Source organism: Girardinichthys multiradiatus, chromosome 20, assembly GCF_021462225.1.
Source record: "Girardinichthys multiradiatus isolate DD_20200921_A chromosome 20, DD_fGirMul_XY1, whole genome shotgun sequence".
NCBI lineage: Eukaryota > Metazoa > Chordata > Actinopteri > Cyprinodontiformes > Goodeidae > Girardinichthys > Girardinichthys multiradiatus.
Genome location: NC_061812.1, coordinates 52428831 through 52445079, shown reverse-complemented (window position 1 = coordinate 52445079; position 16249 = coordinate 52428831). Strand labels below are relative to the sequence as shown.

Below are 16249 nucleotides of genomic sequence, written 5' to 3'. Positions count from 1 at the left end.
TGTGTAGGTTTTCAAATTAAAATATAGTGGCCAATAGAACTTGCTAAGAGTTTTATTTAGAAAAGTAAAATTCAAACCTTACCAGAAATAACACCAGTGTTTTCTTTTGGATTAGTCATTGATGCATTTTTAGCCCTACTAGATGTAAACTGGTTGTGCTGATAATACCACGTAGATCTCCATACCAACCTATGAAATGTTTGGTAGCCTTAGTACAATGGACTAGACCCAAACCAAATGGGTCTATTTCTAATTTTCAAATTTTGTTTGAAACTACCCTATCCTTTCTTAATAACTGTTTTTAATAATAATTAAAATAATACTGCTAATAATAATAATACTTCATCGATCCTTTGTCTACACCCGCTTGTCTTGTGGGGGGACTGGTGCCTATATTCAGCAGTCACTGGGCGAGAGGTGGGTGTACATCCTGGACAGGTTGCCAGTCCATCACAGGGCAACACAGAGACACACAAGAACTTCTTGCTGCAAAGCAGCAGTGCTACCAACTGCACCACCGTGCGAGATATGTAAGGTATATGCTATTTCAATCATTTAAAAAAAAACTACTACAACGAAATCAAAAATGATTCACCTACATTTGTTTTCTAGGAATTTTTAGGGTTGCCAATACATGTGGTATTAAAATAATTATTAACATGGGACTTCTTTCCCACTAATGGATTTTGAAAAAATGTTCAGTAAATGATGTTGCTGCAATAAACTGAATTCATTTTTCAACACACAAAGTGTTTGGAATAATTTTTATTCTCTGCCATCAGCAGACAGGGGGTCCTGGTGGGGGGGTTGGACGAGGGGTTGGACGAGACCGATTGAGCATTCCACCTGGATTGTAGTGCGCTTGTAGGCTGCAGTGTGTTTGTGTTGCATTACACATTGCAGCCCTCACAACACCACTGGCTCCAGTGGGCTTAGGCCCCCCGGATTTAAGCACGCAACCACCAGAGGCCAGAGAGACAGACAGAGGAGAAGGAGAGTGAGGATGAGATGAGGGACCATGATGTGTGTGTGTGTGTGTGTGTGTGTGTGTGTGTGTGTGTGCCCTTCAATGGGTTGACTCCCCTGTAGAAGTGTTTTGTTAACCTCATCTCTGGGAAACGAAGGGTACACACAGCAGTATGAAAAGATAAAGTGAGACATTCGCCCAAGGCCTATGTTGAACTTTTCCCACGCATGCATACACACACACAGATACACACACACAAACACAAACATATCCAGAAAATTACCTGAATACTAGCTTATCCGATGTTTATTAAACAGTTCCAAGGTGAACGTCAGGCCAGTGGTGATGCACTCAGCCATGTGTGTCCTTGGTGGTGCTCCCTGTCAAAGAAGCACTTTTCTGCCATTCTCTGGAGGTTTCTTCCATGCTTATTGTTTTATCACTTCGTGATGGTCTTTCACTGCCTAAAAGGTATCTCGTTGCCCAAGCCTGCACAGCAGAACAAAAAGGCATCAAATTTTACACATGGCTTTGATAAAAATCATGAAACTGCACTGGAGCGAATCGGAGCAGGAGCAACCTTGGTTTGGACTGGATCCCCTCTGAATGGCGAGAGAAAGATATAGCAGGGTCCAGAGTTCCGCCCAACAATTTACAATTTCTCTAATTGAATTTACAAAATATCCAGCAGCACAGTGTTTATTAATAATTTCCAGTGATTGAAACTTCTTGTAGTTAATTACTTGTGGCAACAATGTTTCATGAAGTGGTTGCGAAAAGACCATTTGTCCCAGTGATGATGATGAAGTGATGGCCTGAAGCTACTCATGCTAAGCTGTCAGATTCATCAGAGTCCACGCTTTCCTTTCAGCGTGTGTCTGTGTATATCTGCTGTCAGTAAGCACAGAACGAAACTCGCAGTTAGATGCTGCTGTTTAACTGCTGAGTTCCAGTTCCAGGGACCCAGACTTATTTAGCTGCAGTAACGTATTTGCATTTGATAATAGTTCATCCTTCTGTATATCACACCAGTTAATCACCATCTTCATCAGGCTGCTGCAGTATGAAGTTGATTAACTTTAACAAACAAAGCTGTCCAACTAAATGTTTCTTTTAGTCTGATGAAAGACTGTTTGGCCAGATGAATTCAGCAGTTTTGGTTTATAGTCTGATCTTTTACGTAAAACAGTCTGACAATCCAGGCTTTTTCTTTTTTTATTGGGATATTTGCAAGGAGACGTGGCCCTAGTTAACCTTAATTTGTCTCACTCTTCTCTTTACCCTCATCACCATATCCCCACCACTCTGTGAAATTTAGTAGCTGTGTGACTAGAACCTTAATCAGATGTGTGGATTCATGGTAATGAAAGTCCATCCAGCAACTCTTTTTCCCCATCAAAAGGGGACTTAGGGGGATTTGAACGTGGTGTGGTTGTGGGTCTCAGACTGGTTGGTCTAAGTATTTGAGATGATAGAAAGGCAACCGTAGTTTAAATAAACAGTTACAACGAAGGTATACAGAATACAACATCTGATTGCACAACATGTCAAACATGAGGGCAGATGAGCACCAGAGAACCACACCTGGTGCCACTCCTTTCAGCCAAGAACAGGTAACTGAGGCCACAATTTATACAAGCTTACTTAAATTAGACAATAACAGATAGGAAAATGTTGCCTGGTCTGTTGTCTCTCAGGTTTAGCAGCAGCATTAAGCTGGTGGGGTTTGAGTTCGGATTAATCAACATGAAGGTAGCCTGTCCTGTATCTACAATTCAAGCTGCAGGGTGTTGGGGGTGGTGTAAATAATCTGCTTAGGTACCATGAAGAAAGCTAAGGAAGAAGCTGGTGCAGTTTGAGCGTTCTGAGACAGTGAGGTCAGCTTTGAGGGAAGAGGTGAGCCAATGTGGCGGAGATGTGGTGGAGTGGCAGAGAACAAGGTTATCACAGTGATGAGTGTTTAATACTAACTCTGTCTGGATGAGAAGAGAAAAAGAAGGCCATCAAAGAGACAAAGAAAGAAAGGGGGAGATTATTTGAATTGCTGGGAGGTGGCAATGAGAGGGTGAGAGAAGGTCTTTTGGCCTACAAGCGGACATCCTAATTACAATATGGTGTTCACAAAAAGACTTAAAAATAACATAAAAGTTCATTGTAAATATTTCAATCCTAAACTCAGCAGCGTTAAGATGTTATGCTTAAACGTCAGACATAATACATTTGTAGTTTTATCATTCATTTCACAGTATTGATTGTTACATGGTAAAAAAAACACATAGGTAGAAAAAGAAGTGGATTCCGTTTAAGTTATGCAAACAGTATGAAAGACAAAAAGTCCTCCTTAGTCTGGTGTGTGCCATGGCTTGATTTAAACGGGCAAGCAGGGATTTAAGAAGGTATGTGTGGTCTTGGAAACTCATAACCTCTAACTCATAAAACAAGTCAGAGAAACTTTAAGCAGATCTGTGTCTAGTTGTAAAGAGTAATGGTCCAAATGTCAATTGTCCTGTTTTTAACAACCTGCATTTTGATTTATAATTTCGTTCTTTCTATACCTTGTGGGACTTTCTTCACATGAACTCAAACAAACTGGATGTTAGCTATAAGTAATCTGAAATATTCTTGAAGAGTACTAATGCTCATGCTGATGGTAAAAACCAGAAATGATGAAACATGTCTAGCAATGGGATGACTGAAAAGAGGCTGCTATGACTTGAGACTGGGTGGAGGTTTACCTCACCAGGACCACAACCCTAAACAGGTTTAGGCCAGGGCATATTCATGTGTTAGAATGGTCCAGTCAAAGTCCAGACCTAAATTCAATTAAGAATCTGGGTGAAGATTTAAAATTGATGTTCACAGACGCAGACCAGTTTGACATAGACAGAAAAGGTGAAGTAAAACTTTCAGTTTCTAGATGAGCATAAATGATAGAGAAATACCACAGAAGAGTTGTAGCTGTAGCTGCAGGAAATGGTAGTTCTACAAAAGTATTGACCCATGGGTGTAAAATATGCATATATGCAGAGCACGCTTTTCAGATTTTTGTTTATAAAGAATGAAAACCATATATTGTTTTTTAGGCTTCACAATTATGCCTTACTGTCTATTGGTCTATTACATGAAACACATTAAAATACATTAAGGTATGTGTTTGAAAACATGAAACAGTTCAAGGGGTGGGAAACTTTTACAAGGTGCCTTTCACCAATGTGATAATAAATAGGAGTGCTTATTTAAGGTTAAGTGTATAAAACGGTTAGCCGCTGTTAGCTTAAACCAAGAATCATTCTGCATCTCTGTTTAAAATGTATTTATCAACTTCAGATAACCTAAGTACAGTTTGTTCAAAGGGTTAAAAAATGTTAAATGTCGGATCTACAGCTTTCAAATCATGAAGGTTAGGTGTTTTCAAAGCCACAATGGCATCAAAGTTGGTAATGCCTCTGGCTGTTGCTTAACAAAACAGTTTCATTTTGTAAGCTTTCATAATTCATCTTAATTATGCTAAGGATTTAATCAGAGTAGCTGTTTTCCTCTCCTTCTAGTGTTTAACCGATGCTTGTATAAACAACTCTGTTTTTAACAATCAGACATAAAGAAGCACTTAGAGTCCCTCCAACTTGCGACTGCATTTACTCCAAACCAACCCTTCTGAAGTGGGCTCTTTACAAGTGCCGGTGTTTTATCTTGAGAAAATGACTGTGTCAACAGAGTCTTTTTTGAAAATTAGGATTGATTTTTATCTTTTCTTTTACAACCACAGCTTTTAGACTCAACACATGTTTAAATGCTGTTATTGGCTGTGGATCAGTGCAGCCACCACATAATCAGGGGGTTATGACAAGGCCTATTTCTGTAAGGTGCAGCTGGGACTTGAGATATGGGTCTGAGGTGGAGGTGGGAGGATCAGGTTATACTGACCAGTGTCATTTTCTCACACAACTTCTGCTATTTTGTGTGTATGTGTCCGTTAGCAGCATATCTGACCTGTCTGACCTGGAGGTGGTGTGTGTGATAAGACACTTTACTTCTTCTCAACCAGACATCCATCCAAACATTCCCATATCAACACAAAACTTAACTTGTTCACCCTATTTCTGCTTTCCCTGCCTTGAAACACACACATGTGTGTAAATACTGTATATTTATATATGTACATACATACAGATACACTCATGCGGCTCTGCTGTCAGGTTAGGTTACTGCACAATTTTAGAGGTGAGGGGGGTTACCGCTCCAACTTCACTTATCACTACTGGCACCTCTGAGGCCTTGACTCTCCACAACTTTTCTAGTTTCTCTTTGAGCCCTTGGTATTTCTCAAGCTCTTCCTTCTTCCTGATGTTGCTGTCCTTTGGATTTTCTATATCTATCAATACTGCACTCTTTTACTTGTACTTTGTCCACCACAATATCGCACAGGATCTCCATCGCTCTTGGTGGTGTCTTCCATTATAACTGGGGTACCTCCAGTGCATACTTTGCACAATGTATATATCGCGTTTTCTTGACTAGGTTTTAGGGTGACTGACATCCAAAGTCAAATGGGATGCATAGGGTGAGATAATGTATAGTGTGTTGTTACTGCAATCAGATTGAGCCATTGCCTTTTTTTCTACTACTCTCTCTTTTTGGATGGCAAAAAACAGAACTTCAAAACGCTAAGGAGATCTCATCAAGCTGTGCTCTTTTGTCAGGTACCTGGCCAAGCTGTCATCAGTGGGGAGCATCAGGGATGAGGAAACATGCGAAAGGTTACGAGGCCTCATCCAACGTCAGGTACACTTAATGCAAACTAATGAAATGAGTGACACAGTAATCACAAGAGAAAGGTTTTTATAGTTCCAAATAAGCTCCAGGCTCCATCTTGTGTCAGGGATATGTCAAAGTCTTAACTGAGTTACAACAATGAATTTTAAGATTTATTAAAAAAAAAAGATGTTCCGATGCCCTGCATGCCCTGATCGGTATGTTTTTGTCCCCGCCACAGATCCAAGTCAAGTAAGAATAGGTATTAGCAAATAATGAGTCCACGTTCATTAAAGTTATTAAAATTAATGCCTAGTACATACAGGTACATCTCAAAAAACTGGAATTTCATGAAATTCTTTCAATGTTTTTTGTCTCTCATTTGAGAAAGTGATATATAGATTTATGACACAGAGTAAAATATTTCAAGCCTTTATTTCATGTATTTGATGATTATGGCTTACAGATTATGAAAATCTCAGATCATTACAATATTGTAATGAAGTTAAATACTGAAATTCACAGTGTCACACTCTAATGCTGTAACCAAGCATATTCGTAGTCATATAAGGTTTAGTGGAAGGTAAAAGGGTTGTAGGAAAAGATGCCCACAGTTACTGTGACATCAAGTGACATCATTTTTGACACTGATCTGACCCACATGCAGAAAGAACACAAGTAGAAAGCATCAAACGGTGAAAATAAGTTTATTATTTCTAAATTCTACACGGGGATGACAGGGATCTGGTCTCTCCAACTGTGCGAGAAAAAAGAACTGATAAGAAAACAGGACGGCAATGTATATATAAATATATAAATATAAATATCATGAATAATGATAAATGCTCTTACTAGAGAGTGAACGGAATCCGCCAGAGGAGACGGGGTTTAGGAGAACTGAAGTAGAGCTCACAGCGAAACGTGCTTTCTGTGGAAAGCGAGCGGAAGGTGAAGCAGGAGTTACGTAGGAGGGTGGACAGGTCTGCAGGAGAAGTACGCTTGTCGTAATGTAGCACAGATCCAGTAAAAGGTGAAGATTGCTCAGTCCAGGAGTGTACGTAGAATTCCAGACAGGTAATCCAAAAGGCTCCAAGCGCTCGAGGAATAGTTAGAGGATCGATGCACATCAAGGTTACTGATACCACATAGGCTCAACACTCAGGCGACGAGTAGCAGGCAGCCACGGCTTAAGTAGCGTACACGGCGATCAGAAGATGGGAAACACCTGTCCACATTCCTCCTGTAGCTCGACACCCTCTGCTGGACGAATAAGGTTAGCAGCAAGCAGAAAACAGACAGGCTCCCAGAACCCGACATTACCCCCCCCTTCAATGACCGCCGCCTGGCTTTCCAGAGGAAGTTGAAGGCAAGGAAGCACGAAAATCCGAGAAAAGAGAAGAATCACAAATGAAGGATCGAGGTACCCAAGAGCGGTCCTCAGGACCGTAACCCTCCCAATTGATGAGGTACTGCCAACCACGACCTCGTCGACGGGAGTCCAGGATGCGTCTGACCTGATAGACAGGGCCACCCAAGTGATCCTGGACGGGTGGTGGGGGTTCGGCAGGAGGGCACAAAGCACTGGTGAACACTGGCTTTACCTGAGAAACATGAAAAGTGGGGTGTATGCGAAGACTAGGAGGCAACCGAAGACGAACTGCAGTGGAACCGACTAAAGAGTCAATCACATAGGGTCCAATAAAACGAGGAGAAAGTTTCTTAGAAATAGATTTTAGAGGAATGTCACGGGTGGATAACCAGACTTGTTGCCCTGGACGGTAAACAGGAGCTGGTTGACGTCTTCTGTCAGCAAAACGTTTGTTGAGTTCAGCAGTCCGCTGAAGGGCCCGGACAGTGGAGTTCCAAACAGCCCTGTAACGGCGAATATGGTGTTGAACAGAGGAGACGGAAACCTCACCCTGGTCGGCAGGAAAAATGGAAGGTTGATAGCCAACTGAAACCTCAAAAGGAGAAAAGCCAGTAGCAGAGGACTTGTGAGCATTAATTGCATACTCAACCCAAGGTAGGTGTTTACACCAGTCAGCAGGATTAGAGAATGAAAGGCAACGGAGAGTGGATCCGAGTTGTTGGTTCATTCGTTCCACCTGGCCATTGGACTGGGGATGAAATCCAGAAGTCAAGGAGACATTAGCTCCAAGGGCTAAAGCAAACTGTTTCCAAACTCATGAAGTGAACTGAGGACCACGATCGGACAGAATGTCCTGAGGAATACCATGGAGCCGGAAGACATGTTTGATCAACAGCTGGGCGGTCTGAAAAGCAGTAGGCAACTTCTTCAGTGGGATCAGATGGCAGCCCTTAGAGAAGCGGTCCACAATAGTTAGAATGGTAGTCATTCCTTGAGAGGTAGGAAGGCCAGTAACAAAGTCTAAAGCAATATGTGACCAAGGACGACCAGGAATGCGTAAAGGCTGTAAAAGGCCTGCAGGCGGTTGGTTACAATGTTTATTTCGAGCACAGATAATACAGGCGTGAACGTACTCCTTCACGTCCTTGTGGACAGTAGGCCACCAGAACCTTCACAAAATAAGGGCCACGGTTCTACTAGTACCAGGATGAGCAGAAAACGTAGCAGAGTGGTGCCAATGGATGACACGAGAACGGGCAATGGTGGGAAACACCTGTCCACATTCCTCCTGTAGCTCGACACCCTCTGCTGGACGAATAAGGTTAGCAGCAAGCAGAAAACAGACAGGCTCCCAGAACCCGACATCAAGAGCCACTGTGCACAGACAAATCCTACACATGGGCTACAAATGTTGCATTCTTTGTGTCAAGCCACTCCTGAACCAGAGAAAATATCAGAAGCATCCTACCTTGATTAAGGGAAAAGAACTGGACTGCTGCTCAGTGGTTCAAAGTCCTCTTTTCAGATAAAGTTCACATTTAATTTAAAAATCAAAGTTCCAGAGTCTGGAGGAAGAGTGGAGAGGCACAGAATCCACATTGCTTGAAATCCAGTGTGAAGTGTCCACAGTCAGTGATGATTTGGGGTGCCATGTCATCCATTATCTATAACTGCTTAATCATTGCAAATTATGTGCACATCTTATAATGCAGCTTTGACAGTACAGCAACTAAAAGTCATGCAAGGTGAGTTCAGTTATGACTCCAGCATCAACTGTGCTGACTGGGTACAGCCACACTAAATATATGTTACCGCTTCTATTTACTTGAAACTATTCTTTAACTAAAGGCAAAGCAGCTGCTAAGGCTTTAAGTTTACAAAATAAATACACTTTTGCAATGATCAATTCATCCACGTGGTTCTTTACCCATTTAATGCTATAATCAGTTGCTGGGGAACTGGTGACTAAACCAAAGTCAACTCAACACATGCACACAGAAAGACCTAAACCTAAGACCTTCCTGTTGTAAGGCAACACCTGTCACCCTGTCGTGTATCTGCCTTTCATCCCAGTGGTGATGGAAGACATTATGCCATAGGAAAATGAAGCTCTAACATTGCCTTATGTGTATCTGACACTGTGGGATACACAGTATGATTGCCAGAAAAGCCAGTCGGCTGCAGATCCTTGTATAGGTTGGAAAATTCTACAGCATGAGTGCTGCTGCTTTTACAAGCCATGCACAGTATACCACACATGCAACACTGTTGCAAGGTCAATGAAATTGTGAAGCAAACATCACAGCAATGAACCCATATTAATATTGCTTCATCGCATGAAACACTATGGAAATGCTTTACTTATAGGGGCATGCAGGATGCTTGAACTGACGGCATCTGACTGACTTCCTGACTAATTCAAAACTTTCTAAATTAAACCATACTGATCCCTATATGGCTGCATGGTGAAGCAGCTGGTAGCACCTGGTTCTGGGATCTTTCTGCATGCTTGTTCTCCCTGTACACAATTGAGTTCAATCTGTGTACTTTCCTTCCAAAAATATGACCGTTAGGTTGATTGGTTACTCTAAATTCACCTTATGTATGAGTGTTTGTGCATGGTCATGTGTGTTTATTTGTGTTGCCCTGTGATGATCTGGCGGCGTGTTCAGGGTGCGCTCTGAATGAACCATTGAGATGTTTCAGTTTAATGACCACTGGAAATAGCCTCCCCTCCCCACAACCCTGCAAAGATATGCAGGTAAAGACGGTTGATGGCTGGATGATCCCAACATACAAGCACTATTCAGAACAGGAGCACAGCAAAACAACAAATATACCTAAAGACGTGACTTGATGTTCACCTTTAGTTCTTCACATTTACACATAACAAATGTTTTTTAAATGTGCCAGCATACATGGCAACATAGGAACAGCAACTAAATGCTGTTTCCCCTTTCTTTTCTCCACACCTCAAATGACAGTGGTAAGGCATTAGTTCAAATGTAAGATTTTTGAAGACAACACGTCCACTGTGGTTGTGTTTCAGGTACAGATCTGTAAACGCAGTGTGGAGGTGATGGATGCAGTTCGTCATGGAGCGCAGTTGGCTATAGATGAGTGTCAGTTCCAGTTTCGCAATCGTCGATGGAACTGCTCCACTCTGGAAACCATGCCCGTGTTCGGCAAAGTAGTGACCCAAGGTATGGTTATACAAAGCAGCAACTGCAGAAGTGACATCACTAATAGCTAAAAGGTGTAAAACACTGCATCGTCAGCATTTTTACCGGCTATTTTAATTTTTTATAAGTTTTTGCCAAAAGAATGAACTGCTTTGCATTTGGCTTAATTTGAATAATGAGCATTTCCTTGTTTAGGCTGTACCATTCAGAGCGAGAAGCCCTTTTCATTTATATGAAATGTGCCTGTGTTTTCCTACATGTGTTAGGCACCCGTGAGGCGGCCTTTGTGTATGCCATCTCAGCAGCCAGTGTGGCATTTGCGGTCACAAGGGCCTGCAGCAGCGGAGAGCTGGAAAAATGTGGCTGTGACCACAATGTACATGGAGTCAGTCCAGAGGGTAGGTCTCTGCTGTGCTTTCACACACTGAAAGGGAACAGAAGGGCCAGACCCATTTTCTCTTGAAAATAAGACAAAAATATTGGACATTTTAAATAACAACTCATTTTAACCTTATAAACCCAAGTACATTATATTAGTAATAACTGCTATGAAATACCATTTCAGATAACCACTTCTTGTGCATCTTTATGTGTTTTCAAAGGTTTCCAGTGGTCAGGCTGCAGTGACAACATTGCATATGGAGTGGCCTTCTCTCAGTCTTTTGTGGATGTGAGAGAGAGGGGTAAAGGCCAGTCCTCCAGTCGCGCTCTTATGAATCTACACAACAATGAAGCTGGGAGAAAGGTACCTCACTGCTCTCTCCTTAAATTTCATTTTGATTGCCATCAAGACTCAAGGTTGTTGATAATTAGGTTTTTGAATAACAGTGAAAAGGTCAAACTTTTCTTCTCGGTCTACTCCTTTGTTAGATACACTTAGTCTTAAGTCCATATAAGTAACAACATATTGTCACACGAGTAGTACACACTTACCTTTCTGGTAACAAAAAACAAAGTTTAAAAATAAGCCTCTCCTTTAAATTAGGTTGGTTAAGTTAAACATTCATTTAAATATGATCTTAATCATGAAGTAAAATCTAATTCAAATTTTCAGGACATTTTTAGTCCACTCAAGTCTTGCTTAATTTGAGAAATCCAAATGCCAAGAACTTTGATTCAGGTCCATGTTTTTTTTTTTACTGAAATATCAGTTAAGCTGCCACTGAAATCCAAATCAAAGTAATTTAATTCATTATCTTTACATATCCATTGCCTTAAAAAAATGTTCATACCCCTTAAACATGATGAATGGTTCCCCGTTCATTTCCCCAGGATAAATGGTTTTCAAAACTGTTTACAAAGAAAAATGTTAAAAGTGACAAGAATTTTGTATTCAGCTCCCTGTACTTTGATTTCTCTGAATAACATCCAGAACGGGCAACAGCCAAATTAGTTAACAGAGTCCAGTTGTTTGTAATTTCATCTCAGACATGACCGTCCATCTAAAATGGCAGGCCAGGTAAGCAGAGCATTAACCAAATAAGCAGCCAAGAGGTCCAAGGTAAATCTGGAGGAGCTACAGGGATCCCATTGTTGAAAAAGAACCAGAAAAAGTCCCATTTAAAGGTTGGAGCAGCCATGTACGGGACACGGCAAACCTCTGGAAGAAGGTGCTCTGTGCAGATGAGAGCAACACTGAACTTATGGGTTACACACAAAACGCTGTCCGTGGTACAAAACTAACACTGAACATCACCCTTAAATCACCATCTTGACAGTGAAACATGGTGGTGGCAGCATCGTGCTGTGTAAATGCTTTTCTTCAGGAGGGACAGGGGAGTTGATAGGAACATAGGTGGAGGTAAATACGGGAGAAAGAAACCCTGTTGCAGGCTGCAGAAGGTTTTAAACTGGTGCAGATGTTCATTAGGGCGACTTTTAACATACAGCCAGAGATAAGATGCAGTGGTATAGACCAAATGATATTCATGTGTTCAACAGAACCAGTAAAAAACCAGATCCAAAGACAAATGTGAACTTGTGACTTCTTGTAAATTCATGTTCACATATGTTCTCCAACCCATCTGAGAGAGTTTGACCCATTTTCCAATGAAAAAAAGGCAAAGAGGCAGATTTCTATTTGTGAAAAATGTAAACCATTTATAACTTATCTTCTACTTTATTATTATGCATTGATTCTGTGTTGGTTTTTCCCATTTTGTGCCTTGACAAAACATAAAAAAGCTCAAGGAGTATGGACACTTCTAATGGTGGTATACATGTTGGAAAGCTTTTCTTCAGCAAGATTTATGGTATAGTTTAAGTAAATGAAAATTGGCACTCTTAAGGCTTTACTGTCTCCATTTACAAATTCAGGTTTGTCTTTCATATAGTTCAGTTTAATTTAACAGTACTTCAGACAAAACAGGGCCCAATTTCATTTTCTTATGCATTACTTAGTTTCCGTCACATAACATTGTGACTAACTACAGAATATTGATTAGGCCCACTTTTTGCCTACAAATGGTAAATGGTCTGCACTTTTATAGCGCTTTATCAAGTCCGATGACCTCAAAGCGCTTTATATTACAATCAGTCATTCCCACAATCGTCCATCCATTCACACACTAACAGTGGTACCCTACATTGTAACCACAGCTGCCCTGGGGCAGACTGACAGAAGTTGGGCTGCCATACAATCAGCGCCACCGGGCCCCCTGACCACCATCAGCTGTCAGAATGCCAGGAAACAGAACTTTACGTTTTAACAAGATGATCAGCTACTTTACCTGTAAGTGATGGTAATGTTACACCTGTTTGATGTGGACTGTAAGTGTCAGTGTTCAAAGAAACACTATCTTTAAAGGTCTGTGAAATAACTAGATTTTTCCTGCAGGCCATCCTGTCCAACATGCGAGTGGAATGCAAATGCCACGGTGTTTCAGGTTCCTGTGAGGTGAAGACCTGCTGGAAAGCAATGCCACCATTCCGCAAGGTGGGCAACATCATCAAGGAAAGGTTTGACGGCGCCACAGAGGTGGAGCAGCGCAAGGTGGGCTCTACTAAAGTCCTGGTGCCGCGCAATTCCCAGTTCAAACCTCACACGGATGAAGATCTGGTATACCTGGAACCCAGTCCAGATTTCTGTGACTATGATCCACGTACGCCAGGGATGCTGGGCACGGTGGGACGCCAGTGTAACAGAACGTCGAAGGCCATTGACGGCTGTGAGCTGATGTGCTGCGGCCGCGGCTTCCAGACACAGGAAGTGGAGGTGGTGGACAGGTGTAGTTGTAAGTTCCACTGGTGCTGTTATGTGAAATGCAAACAGTGTCGCAAAATGATGGAGATTCATACTTGCCGGTGATGCAAGACGGGCAGAGGGCACTGCTGATGGACACAGAACAAATGCCCCATACTCCTCCATAGTGACGGGCCAGAGGGAGCAAGAAACTTTCTCTTCTCCTCCTTTAAAACCATCCCACCCTCCTACAGCAGAGAATGAGACTGTCAGGTCAACCATCATTATACCAACATGTTCTGCTGTAGTAATGGCTACTTCCAGCAAAGCAACAAAGTCTGTTTTTCAAAAGAATTTCTTTTCACTTCCTGTCTCCCTCATGCTCACTTTTGGTTTGTCCCTGATGCCTTTTTATTTTTATATTGTTTAACTTATTTGCTGAGACTGATTGATTGACAGAGGGCGGACACAGAAGGAGACAAGTTGGGACCATATGTGACAAATATCCTCATATTCAACTGGGCTGTTGAAGGTGGAGTTGGGTGGAGTCAGAAGAAGGATCGCCTGCCCGCTGTGCTTGATGCTGCTGCTGCTTCCAGGACTCATCTGGTGAGCTGGATGTCATAAAAGGGAGTCGGCGAGTCTGTCAGAAGACGCACTCAGACAACACAGAGGAACATAGACATGGATCTTCTGTGGTTTCCTCAGTGTGCGGTGGTAAACTTCAGCTTGCTATGATCATTAACTTTGCTGTCTGAATTGCCCTAACATAGACATGCCCACTGGGTGCTTCCTCCTACAAAGACAATGATGATTATAAGGATGAGGATGAAGATGATGATGATGATGATGATGATGGAGAGGAAAAAGCCACTTTTGTCTCCTTGTGGTCTGTTTCTTAGCAATGGCAGGTGATGGGATCCCACAAATCTAGTATACATACACAGGCAGGGTGTAATGATACAGCAGGCCACGACATCTTGAGATAACACAATAATATTTCTTATCTGAGTAAAGTCTGTGTAACCCTAACCCTAACCCTAACCCTAACCTGTACCAATGTTTTACAATCTTATTTTGAAGTAAGACAGGAAAAGCTTCTTGAGCATTGTTTTGTTGACAGGGTTGAAAAGACTTGTGAGTTTGGTGGCCCACAACACTGTTACAAAAGAAAGCCTGTTTTAAATCTTTTCACTGGCAACTTTTCAGGTGTGTGAAAGAGACAGAGAAGCAGACAAGATGCGAATGATTTATCAGCAGTGAAACCCTTGTGACTGGCTAACATTAACGTCCCTACAGTTGGCATCTGCTTCCAAGATTTCTATAAGCGTAAAACTAAAGCTGGGTTCACACTTTTCAATGTCAGAAGAAAATCTCTGGCTGTGAGCTTGAAAACGTGGTCTCTGGTTGTGCAGATTTAGCACTTTCCCTACCAAAGACAACCGGCAACAAATATTAAGTAGTGTCAGAAATTTTCAAGGATAATTGTGTTTCTATAAAAATTGACCGCGGCTCCATCCAACATCTGATTCTTGTCCTCTTTTGCACAACCATGAGAGCTACAGCAGCCGTCTCCTTTTGCTCTTCTTCTTTTCAGAGCCAGACTAATAAGAAGATAAAAACCCCTATCTTGCTGTTCAGTCAGTGTTGAATAGTCTGACTGCCACAAAAAATGGGGATTCATAGTTTTCTTTAAAATGAGTAAAAATGTTTCATTCCTGCAAACCAAATATTGTGCATCGTCTTGTCTCCTGACCCGGCTGTATCATTACACCCCTTATACACAGCAAACTATGCCCTAAAGTTACTACAATACATTTATAATGATTTATTATTATTTCAAAATATCCTATTGTGCTCTTTCAGAGTGATGTTGATGTTAGTCGCCATCTGTCAGATGTTAGGTTTGCTTCATACAAACATGAGTAACATGCATGTACCAGCCAACTCGCCAAAGACAAACACATGTAGTCACACACAATGGGGTCTCCCAGAGTTTGTCATGCATGATGACTGAAGCACTTTCTCTCCAAGCGCACATAGAACCCTCGGCACACAGCAACAAGCATCCAACCGCAGATTCATCTATCGCGCTCACACTGATACACACACACACACACACACACACAAAGTTATCAATGCCACTGTCAGGACTTCCTGTGCGACCACCATAAAGCCAAGCTTCCCTATAACGTATTCTGATTATAAAGACAAACTGTCAATCTGTAAAGACACTGAAGAAGACCATACTGCCTATGAATGTATGCTGATGATGAACTATGATGTTTTAAAGTTCAGTGTTGTCATTTTTTTAATAAAACAAAGACTATATGGTATTTGTGTGTGTTTGAATGAGAAAGAATATTAAATATTCAACAGAAAAAAAAACGTAAGAAGAGAGAAAATGATGGAATGAGAAACATGAGAGATCTCATTTTACCACAACACACACACACACTGCTGACAGACATTCACATATTTCAATAAAATCGCCCATTTCCCGTGTCTTCAGCTGTGTTATTATGTGACCACAGTTTGCACTAAGCAGCATTTTGTGTTTGTGTGTGTGTGTGTGTGTGTGTGTGTGTGTGCTACATTACACCCTGAGGTCTTTTTCTGCACCCCCTGACACCTATAAACATTATTTATGTGCCACATATCAGCACAGACAGTATATCAACAGGAGATGGATGTGCTTTCTGCGGCACTGGGAATCTGGCTGTCCAGGCTTGGGAAGAACCAAACTGGCCTCTTGGGTTTCAGAGAGCACTTGACTGAGGCTGGGGGAAGGGGGGGAT

The 16249-nt window shown here is 41.7% G+C and overlaps 1 protein-coding gene across 2 annotated transcripts in view; it reads left to right on the top strand.

The window, feature by feature from the left end:
• Positions 1–15787, top strand: part of wnt4 (wingless-type MMTV integration site family, member 4) — a 34071-nt gene extending 18284 nt beyond the window's left edge. For both annotated transcript variants that reach the window (XM_047346374.1, XM_047346373.1), the window contains 5 exons: positions 5668–5749; positions 10138–10291; positions 10537–10668; positions 10873–11015; positions 13107–15787. In XM_047346374.1, coding sequence (XP_047202330.1) covers positions 5668–5749; positions 10138–10291; positions 10537–10668; positions 10873–11015; positions 13107–13577 — 982 coding nt within the window. In that variant the 3' untranslated portion in view covers positions 13578–15787. The remainder of the gene's footprint in view (positions 1–5667; positions 5750–10137; positions 10292–10536; positions 10669–10872; positions 11016–13106) is intronic.
• Positions 15788–16249: the final 462 nt, after the last annotated feature.